This window comes from Syzygium oleosum, unplaced genomic scaffold (assembly GCF_021117445.2).
Source record: "Syzygium oleosum isolate NSW1041296 unplaced genomic scaffold, Sole_v2.1 Sole_v2.08, whole genome shotgun sequence".
In the NCBI taxonomy this organism is placed as follows: domain Eukaryota; kingdom Viridiplantae; phylum Streptophyta; class Magnoliopsida; order Myrtales; family Myrtaceae; genus Syzygium; species Syzygium oleosum.
In genome coordinates, this window is record NW_026607492.1 from 1,598,058 (window position 1) to 1,608,187 (window position 10,130).

General features: G+C 43.9%; 2 protein-coding genes across 5 annotated transcripts; one reads left to right on the forward strand and one right to left on the reverse strand.

Annotated features, from left to right (window-relative positions):
- Positions 1–681: 681 nt before the first annotated feature.
- Positions 682–2,993, reverse strand: LOC115672708 (uncharacterized). The gene is made up of 2 exons (XM_030594615.2): positions 2,121–2,993; positions 682–1,613 (listed from the first exon to the last, which is right to left on the reverse strand). The coding sequence occupies exons 1-2, from the start codon at positions 2,838–2,840 to the stop codon at positions 789–791; spliced, it is 1,545 nt and encodes a 514-aa protein (XP_030450475.2). The 5' UTR covers positions 2,841–2,993; the 3' UTR covers positions 682–788.
- Positions 2,994–4,809: 1,816 nt separating this feature from the next.
- Positions 4,810–9,914, forward strand: LOC115672706 (pentatricopeptide repeat-containing protein At3g54980, mitochondrial-like). 4 transcript variants are annotated; one of them, XM_056313961.1, is made up of 6 exons: positions 4,812–7,620; positions 7,728–7,902; positions 8,366–8,526; positions 8,601–8,810; positions 8,928–8,990; positions 9,429–9,914. In XM_056313961.1, the coding sequence occupies exon 1, from the start codon at positions 4,936–4,938 to the stop codon at positions 7,531–7,533; it is 2,598 nt and encodes an 865-aa protein (XP_056169936.1). In that variant the 5' UTR covers positions 4,812–4,935; the 3' UTR covers positions 7,534–7,620; positions 7,728–7,902; positions 8,366–8,526; positions 8,601–8,810; positions 8,928–8,990; positions 9,429–9,914. The 4 variants fall into 4 exon arrangements, with proteins under 4 accessions (XP_056169937.1, XP_056169936.1, XP_056169935.1 ...); XM_056313960.1 differs by having other exon boundaries at positions 8,329–8,810; XM_030594614.2 differs by having other exon boundaries at positions 8,366–8,810.
- Positions 9,915–10,130: the final 216 nt, after the last annotated feature.

Here is a 10,130-nt window from a genome sequence, read left to right on the forward strand (position 1 = left end):
TGCCAAGCACTTGTACACAGCATGGATATCCACAATTATTCAATTTTCAGACTTTCCTTTAATAGATTGGATTTGTTCTCGAACTCAAATTCGAGACATATTTTTAACAAGTCTTTTTATGTCATTTACATCGTGGTCGTTATTGGGAAGGTAATAGTAACTTGGCATTTTTATTTTTTTTGGTTACAATAGCGATCTCTGAAATTTAATTGTTGGGATTAGACTTGATTGTGGATATGTCCAAAAAAAAAAAAAAGACTTGATTGTGGATCAACAGCACTAGGCCTGCTTGGGCCTGCTCATAGATCAAATGGACCAAAAGACCAATTTGAATAGGTTTGAGGAGAGGCCCTTTTTGCAGGGCTCGACCCAACCCGCTTGAGCCTGACAGAGGCCCATCTAGCTCGGACATAAACTATGTTCGTTTCTTCGTCGATGGACGGTTCAAAGCAAACGAGTTGAGTCGAATCCGAGGTTCGGTCCGGATCTGTCCAATGATCACCCTCTACTTAAAAGTTACAACCCTTTGGGCCGTAACATTTCAAGCTCCCTGGAGCTCCTAAATTGACCCGACGATACCCACAAAGACGCAATTCTCTAAGCTCAACGCTTTATGATCATGCGAAGAGCTCGAAAATTAGGAGTGTTCTATTGGGAAATGGCCACGATGAATCAAGTCAAGAATGAAATGAACCTCTCTAATTGCACCAGGGTTTTTATAACTTTGATTGAACAACTGAAGAAGTAAAACTCCCCCCTTCAGTTCTTGAGTCCCTACGTTTCTGCATCTACTTGTTGCGGATTCCTGGGTCATGCTTGTTTGCTCGTATCGATGGCCACACGAACTTCTTTAGTTGCCTCGAAATGTTATTCGCGGAACCGGGTCTCTCGCTGATGCACGAACTACTGTTTTCATCGGTCGAGTCGAACGAACAAGACTTCATTCCCGCGCTATTCCGATAGCCATCCGCGTCCGACGTGTCCCGAACCCCCGCGTGCAAGAAAATTTCGTTGTCGGCTATTCGAAAAGATGTCCCAGGGCTAGTAGTTCCGTTACTCTGCGTCTTTATCTCCAAAGGTGAGGCTTCTCTAGCAGAATGTTCCTGAATCCCAAGCATTCGGCCTCCGGCCAAAACTAACTTCCTGATTAATATGTCAGATGATGCGGAGCGCGGTCGCCGTTTGAGCCAATCAAGTGGGGACATCCCATCTTCATCAGGAACATTCACGTCGATTCCTCGGGCCGCCATCAAGATCTCCACTAGTTTAGGATGCACATTACCGATGATCGCCAAGTGAAGAGCGGTCCGGCCATTGTTATTCTTCGCATTGATTATGTCTTCCACATCGAAGACTTCCCCGCTCAAGAATCTCTTCATCGTCTCGATCTGGACATCCAATCTCCGGAAATCCGGAGCTTGTAGACCGGATATAGCCATGTGGAGGAGAGTCTCTCCATTTGTGTTCGTCGACGAGATAGGAGATGGAGAAGTATAAATTAGTGCCTGAATGGTGGGTAACTGACCCTTGTAAGCAGCTATGTGCAACGCCAAGTTGCCTCGGTGGTCGGTCGAGTCGATCATGTCGAAGGCTTGAATAAGATGCTCAACCACCTGCATTGTTTTCAACACGGGAGCAAGACTGAGATCATTTAATCTTTTTGGTGAGTTGCTCTAGGCATGGGAGATTACAGCTAGCGTCTGCACTAACATCATCTGCAACTTCAGCCTATGTGATTTGTAATCGAATGAAAACAAAACGACTAGCTTGTGCGGGAACCAATCTCCTTCCTTTTAAAGGTTTTGGCGTGTTTAACTGGCTTGATGAATTTATCAGATTGGCCGAGACCTTATTGTCAAATTCATCTATGTTCCAATTGAACTGAGACACCATCAAGCCGAAATTCGGTCACAATGCAGAGTTACGTTCACTCCAATGGTGACACTATATGGCAGTCAAAACGTGATCATCCTCATAGTCGTAAAACAGCAAAGACATCATCTAACCATTAAGCAAATTCTGCAATCGAAAAAAAACGGTGCTTCCTAAGCCTTGCTCTAGCAAGATGATCCAATTGAAAGACATAAACTTGCCACAAAGGCCACGAGCTTTCAACTCACCTGGACATGTCCTTTGCTGGCAGCAGAGTGCAAGACAGTGGAGCCATGAGCATCTCTATAAGCCAGAAGATCGGAGCGATCGTCACTAGCAACGAGCTCCTTCAGCATCTCCAAATTGCCTCCTCTAGCAGCAGCATGCACTGCTCTGTTCATCACCTCCCATTTGTACGAGGAAGCGACCTCTCCCTGCCCTGCATTCTTCGTCATCGACGACAACGCCCTTGGAGACACCGTGAAATCAAGAACCATCTTGAAGACTTCATGGCTTCTGCTCCTGGAAGCGGCGTAAAGGATGTCGGTGACGCCGTATTCGCCCTCTCCCAAAACAAGAGACGGGTCTCTCTCCAGCAGTTCTTGGACGAAACTCAAGTCCCCTGCCGACGCAGCAGTGTACATGAGCCACCCACCGATACCATATCGACCTTTGATGAGGGAATCTTTGCTTTTCGAATCACACTCCTGCAGGAGCTGCCGGGCCACCCGGGATCGGTGCTCGGCAATGCTGCGGAAGCGCCCCGCGTTGCCCGCCTCCTCCCAGAGGGCCTCAAGGCGGCGGATTCGGCGGAGTGAGGTGAGCTCAATGAGGTGGTTGGGGTCAATGTGGAGGAGCTCTCGGACGAGATCATAGTGGCCATTAGCAGCTGCACATTCTATTGGAGAGGCACACCACCACTGGTCTCGGGTGTTCGCCCACCGGAGGGGCAAGAACGTGGGAGGCATCAAGAATGGATCAAGAATGGGAGAAAAAAAAAAGGTGAAAGAGAGAGGACACTCTCTTGGAAATGGGTGAGTGAGCCTGTGAGGGAAGTGTTATTTCGCGATCTCATCAAGTCTGTTTCGAGAGTGAGGCCAAAAGCTGTTTTCGTTGGAATCGGGAAATGTGGAGCGGTACAATACAAGAGATGATGTGGAAAGATTTAATGATGAGATTGAGGAAAAGGACAGAAGAATTTGTGGGTTTCATTTCGCTGAAGTTGAGGTTTTAGACTTTTGATGAGGTGTGTGTTCTGCTTTGTGTCATCATGGGCCAATCTCCTTCAGAAAAGCAAGTGTGAACATAAATAAATGCAAGTCTGTTTAGTGAGAAATTATTCAGTGTGTAAGGTGGGGAGATTCTTGCCAACACCCATCGTCATGGACCGGTTGATACTGTGGGATCCATAGGTGGGGCTCACTTGAAACGCCCGCTGATCAACACTAACGATCGATTTTGTCCAATAGATCTAGATTCATGCAAGAATTTTTCGATGCGTGATTGATAAGCGTAGGCAAATATTTGCCTTCCTAATCCACATAGATAATAGTTTATCTTATCATTTTGGCCTCATGTGTGAGTCTCATCGACGGGCACATGGATGTGGGGTCCACGGACCTAGGACAATGCAAGTCTTACTCGGTGAGCGTGCGTGCAGAGAGAGAGAGAGAGAGATTGGTTATAGTGATGAAGCAAGCAAAGCGTTGAGGAGCGAGGAAGATGCCACTTCTCTTCTTTTGGGTGAGAGGGGGCAAGGAAGGAAGGAAGGTGGTGCTTTGAGTAGGAATTGCTATTGGACTTGTGGGGTGTAATTTTGATTTAAGGAGTGAAGCTGTTGGTAGTCGAGGGATTGAAACTGAAGCAGAGATTAGCATTGAATTCCACAGAATAATCCCTTTGGTGCTTTGCTTGGTTGGTTCAATTCCTTCCTAACTGCCGCATAAGATTAGCTCTCTTGAAAAGCTTCCATTTTGCTCAAGTATGGAGGACAGGCCTCGGGCTGTCCTTACACCAGAGCAGATGATGGCATGTGAGAAACAGCTTTTTTCTTTAACTTACTATTCTTTTTACAGTAGTATAGATGGTGGGGGTGAGTCCCACTCTTTGTTTTTTTAACAAGAGCAGCCAGTTCTCTGTCTGGACCCCCCCACACATGCCCTACAATCTTATGGTTTTTTTTTCACATGTTACAGGGAAAATCAAAAAGAAAAAAGAAAAAAGAAAGGAAGTGGCAGAGGAAGCCAGTCACGCAGACCTGAAAAGGGGGATATAATATAAACAAGAGAAAGGAAGGAAAGATATGATCTTGTGCAACTGCTTAATCTTTTGCATTTTCAGGAAAAGTGAGCAATACTTTTAAAAGCTTTCTGTGTTACCACCAGGAAACCCAAAGGGATGCCATTTCTTCTCTTTTCTACAATAGATAAGTTCTACGAAAGCATATATTGGAAACATGGAAATCACTCGAATGGGTTCGATTTCAAATGATAAATCGATATTTTGGCGCATCCAACGAAAACTAAATCGTTTCATTGCGGCACAGATTCATAACTCAAATTCCACGCTTGAATACGAATTATCAGTTACAGGCAGCTTTGAAAGATCTTGAGGAGTAGGCAAAGTATTCTAGTTCATGCGTACCGAACGGGATCTAAAAAAGTAGGATGGTGAGAAATTGAACTCAATCATTTGACGAGATCTTACTAAGATCCGAAAGAATTTACCCCAAGCTAATCGATCAAACTGTTAGACTGCTGAATTTATCTGATAAAGTATATAAAGAGCAGACAAGGCTAATTTCCTGAGTCACAGTAAAAACTCTTTCAATTCGCCTAATTCCCTAATTAGGCCTCACACATGAAACAAACTGCAGCAAAATCAGTCCAAAACCAGCAATGCAAGTCCAATGTGAAGCCCAAGTCTCTACCACGTGCTGAAGCCCAGCCCTTGTCCTCGTGCTGCATCTGCATCGTCACTCTCCTTCTCTAATTTTTGTAGGGTTTATCGAGGGGATTGTCAAAACTTTGAAGGTTTCCGCAGCTAGAAATCGAGCAGGAAACGATGAGCTCTCGATTCAGTCGCTTGCGAATACCTCCGCTCTCGCTCCGTTCTTCGACCATCTCGAGATGCATTTGCTCGACATCGGAACGCCCGAGCTCCATTGCTTCGGAACCCGTTTTTCCCGAGAGAATGCACTCGGGGTCGAGCGATCCCGAACAAATCAGTTCAAGATCCGATTTTGCCCACAGCCCATCTGATTCCGGTCGAAATGATCCCGAACCCACCTCGGGCAGTCCAGGTGGTTCGGTTTCTCGACATGCCAATGTGGTGAACACCCTGCTGAGACTCAAGGATGACCCGTCTTCGGCGCTGAAGTTCTACTTTGGAGTCGAGAGGAGGCGTGGCTTCGTTAGGAGTGCCGATGCGTATTGCGTCTTACTTCATATCTTGGCGGGATCTCCGGAGTCTTGGTCCCAGGCTCGGAGGTTGCTCCGTTGGAATGCCGTTGCCGATTCCGGGTACTCCCCGACCGTGCTCGTGGATGGTCTGATCGAGTGTGCCGAGCGGTTCGATTTTGAGTTGGGTTCGCGGGTCTTTGATTACTTGCTGAGTAGTCTCGTTAGAGCTGACCGGGTTGGCGATGCCGTAGATTGTTGTAATAGAATGATTGAGAGCAATGCACTGCCTTCCCTTCCGTACTTAAATGTTCTTTTGGATGCGTTGGTTAGGAGGGGCAGGATTGGGGCGGTGCGGGAATTGTATGATACCATGGTCACAAAAGGCGAAAGAGGTGATCTCTCTACGTTGCACACGGTGATGCGAGCGTGTATGAAGGAAGGGAAGCCTGAGGAGGCTGGAGAGTACTTTAGGCAGGCCATGGATCGAGGGATGGAACTTGACGAGGCAGCTTATAATGTTGCGGTCCAGGCTAGGTGTCGAGAGCTGAATTCAGAGATGGCTTGTGAGTTGTTGGAGGAGATGAAAGAAAAGGGATTGGTCCCTTCGAAGTTTACATTCACTCGTGTGATCACCGCTTGTGTGAAGCAGGGGTATATGCAAGAGGCTCTGAAGTTAAAGGATGAGATGCTAAGGAGAGGGTATGAGATGAATTTGGTGGCCGCAACAAGTTTAATCAAGGCATATTGTATGTCAGGTGATTTAAATTCTGCCCTGAATTTTTTCGAAAGTATTTGCAAGGATGGTCTCGTCCCAAACAATGTTACCTACACCGCTTTGATTAGCGGATGCTGTAGGAATGGGAATGTCGAAAAAGCATCTGAGGTGTACTCCCAAATGAAACTTGCCGGTGTACGACCTAGTGTCTCTAATTTTAATCATTTGATTAAGGGATATTTAAAAGCTCAGTCATGGGAAGAGGCTCTCAAAATATTTGAGGAGGCTATTGAGTGTGGAGTTGCTAATGCCATTTCCTATAATCATCTTCTGTTCTGGCTTTGCAATCAGGGTGATTTGACTGAAGCTTGCAAATTATGGGATAAAATGATTGTCAACGGCCTAGTGCCAAATGTAGTTTCATACAACATTATGATTCATGGACACTGCAAAAGTGGCAATATGGATATGGCATCTACTATGTTCTCAGAGATGCAAGGAAGGAGACTAAAACCTAATGTACTTTCATTTACTGTCTTAATACATGGATACTTTAAACATGGTGATCCAGTTCGTGCTCTTGATGTGTTTGAACAGATGGAGCATGCAGGAGTTGCTCCCTCAGATTTCACATTCCACATAGTCATCAATGGTTTGTGTAAAGCTGGCCAGACTGTTGTGGCTAGGGACACGTTGAATAAGTTCATCGACAAAGGCTTTGTCCCAAGCTGCATGATTTACAATAGCGTTATAGATGGGTTTGTTGCAGAGGGTGGCATAAATTCTGCTTTATGTGCTTTTAAAGATATGAATGATTTTGGAGTTTCCCCGAATGTTGCTACTTACACCAGCTTGATCAGAGGTTCTTGCAAAAGCAATAATATTGATCTGGCACTTAAGATGTGGAATGAGATGAAGAAGAAGGGTCTTGAACTGGATATCACTGCATATGGTGCTCTAATTGATGGATTCTGCAAAATGCAAGACATGGAAAGGGCACTGGACTTATATTCTGAACTTCTAGAAGTTGGTCTGTCTCCTAATACAGTCGTATATAATTGCCTCATTAGTGGGTTTAGAGATCTAAACAACATGGAGGCTGCACTTGGTTTTCAGAAGAAAATGGTAGATGAGGGTATCCCTTGCGACTTGCGAACCTATACCACTTTAATTGATGGACTGTTGAAAGAGGGTAAATTACTTATGGTATCGGATCTTTACTTTGAATTGCTCGCAAAGGGCCTTGTACCTGATTTGGTTCTGTACCGTGTCCTGGTGAAGGGTCTCTGCAAAAAGGGACAGCTAGAGAATGCTGGCAAGATTTTGGAAGAGATGGATAGGAAAGGTGTCAGGCCTGATGTTCTCTTATACAACACATTGATTGCTGGAAACTTCAAGGAAGGCAATCTTCAAGAGGCTTTTAGGTTGCATGATGAAATGCTTGACAGAGGACTTGTGCCTGATGATACTACATATGATATCCTTGTAAATGGACAATTTGAAGGGAACAATTATCTGCCTGAAGCCTCAATGTCGAGTGGTTGATTTCCTACTGTATCATTGGACCCTGGTCAATCATTTGAAGATGGAGCTCATAGCGTCTTTGTAGTGACCTGCATATCTGATACTAAGGTACTCCCTGCAATTTGATATCCTTTCTTCTAGTATCATTACCACTTCAATGGCTTTGTTCTTTTTTCTAGAATGCTCAATTTACGGCCGTCTTTCGTATCTGCCAGGTAAATTAGACTTGTATCCCAAGTCTATATCTATGCAACTAGAGGCCAAAAGATCGAAGTCTAAAGATGATGAGCATCATAAAGTAAATATTTGTTGTCTGTTTCATGCCGTAGCACTGAGGGTTGCTTCTGCTTCAAAGAAGTTGAAACCGCTTTGTGACCTTGTAGTCTGCAGGTACTCTGAGAAATGTCTTTTAACTGGCTAGCCTGATTCTGTTTTTCCAGGACTAAAATGTGCCTGACATACACTGAATCCCTAGAAGCCTTGTCGCAGCAATCCAGACTGCTTTTAAACAAGCTATTGCTTTTTGAATATAGAGAAACTCCTGCACTATCATTTGCTCAAACACATGGAAATGAAATGGATCGCCAGTTTAGATACATGTGACAAGAGAGGGCCTGTTATCTCGTAAAATATTAGTTTCCTCCCTTGCTCAATAACATTATAGTGCTCCAATTCCACTAATCCCATGATTAATGGATTCATTGACCTCTCTAATAATGGTTTTGCATAAGTGTAGTAACTAACAAGAGTCCAACTTGTTATCGTTGTTCCCTGTTATCACTTGTGTTTTATGTTACCATCATTCTTCTTTTCCAGTTTGTCCTTCTTATCTTTTTCATGATAATTTGGTTAGGTGAGAAGTCCTCCATCAGTTGTCTTGTGGAAGGTTTAAAAAGCGGTTGCCAATTCAATGCTGCCAGCTTTCACTGAGGAGCCACGTCTCTGTATGTTCTGAAAGCATAGAAATTAACATCATTCTTGGCAATGCATGATGCAGAATACGAATTACTCTGAGTATGTTCCCTAGCTTTGGTTATATTCCTACATCTTACAGATCAACACAAGAAACTCTATAAACATATTTTCAGGTTTACGAGGATATCATTTTGGCTGGTGAGTATCAGTCCTCAAATCTTTTTCAGTCACTTTAGACAAGTTGGGAAAACAAGATGGATCGGCATCAGGTCCTCAGACTTCCTTCCATGGAAAAATTAAGCCCCGGATTCATTCAGCACAACCAAAGTTATCACGAGTGTGTTGAACCTTCCGGAACAAATTATGAACAAAGCATGATGAAGGTTGTGAACTGTATTCTCCTTTTTGTTCTTTAGGCTTGTCTTTTCGTTTTTCTTTTTCACGAATTCTGTTGAATCTTGAGCTTACTTCCTGTGTCTTGTCCTTATGGATGTTTGCAGATGTTAGTGAAGTCACATGCACAACCAGACTCTTCAATTGGCTAGTTGCTTTCTCTACAGAATGTAAGCTTATGGATGCCTGCGAGGCTGAGAAGCTTTAGGTTATTAGTCTAAGACAATCAATGCTTTTAAGACACTGTTTTGTTTATCTCATTTTCTCCGAAGTGTTATTACATGTGTATATTGATGTAAGAATTCGCCTATCTTTTTCGTATTTGTTCATTGAAGAGCACTGATGATATTTATATGCTCTCAAATTCGTTTTGGCATTGATATGAACCCGATTATATATATGTTGTATTATTTCTGTATACATCAAAATCGGCTTTTGTCAGTTAATTTTGTAACCAAAAGCAGCAATCATGGAATTGACAGTACATTACATGGCAATAAGGGGCGCAAAAGCAATGCACACTTTTAGTCATCGCTCCACCGTTCTCCTCGATGTAATGATTTGTAACGTGTGTATAACAATGGTGACGACGTTGGTCGCATATGCAGACTTAGGGACGTCTACTAGCGGTCATTGCCCACATGTGTAGTTGGGGATATTCAGAGAGCGTTAGGGATGGCCCCCGAAAACCTGAGACCGCCTTTTATGCGGTCGCTAATTGGCCAGCGACTGGCTCCACGAGACTGTCTCTACTTGCTAGCGGCGTGCTGCCGAGGCAACCGCTGTGATGGGCCGGAAGTCGTCGCCAACTACCGCTGGGGACGGCTATTATTGCCTTTAAAGGATGACTTTGCCCGTTGCCAGTTCACTCTTTTGATAATGCTGCCAAGTTATTGGTCAATCTGGAGGAGGGTCTCCTGCTCAATCATTCAGGAAAACACTGTAACTTTGTGGAAAAGACTGATGATGATTTGAAATTTGATCCCTGGGGCATGAGTCCTCCATGGAGATGCGGTTGCTTGGTTTCTGAGTATTATTTGTAGAATATCTTCACCTAGAGGGAACAGCAATATCGAACTCGTGACCACTTCAATTGGTGGTGCTTGTTCACAGACAACCGGAAAGATATGAACATGATATGCATCTGATGGACATGCATCGCTGTTGTTCGGTTTGTTTCGCAAAAAATGAATAATTTGAAAAAAATAATCGTGTGTATCGATTGAAATAGTTAATCGATAAAAAATATTTTCATTATTAATAACAATTTATATCTAAATATTTTCGTGGACGATGAAAAAAACTCGTTC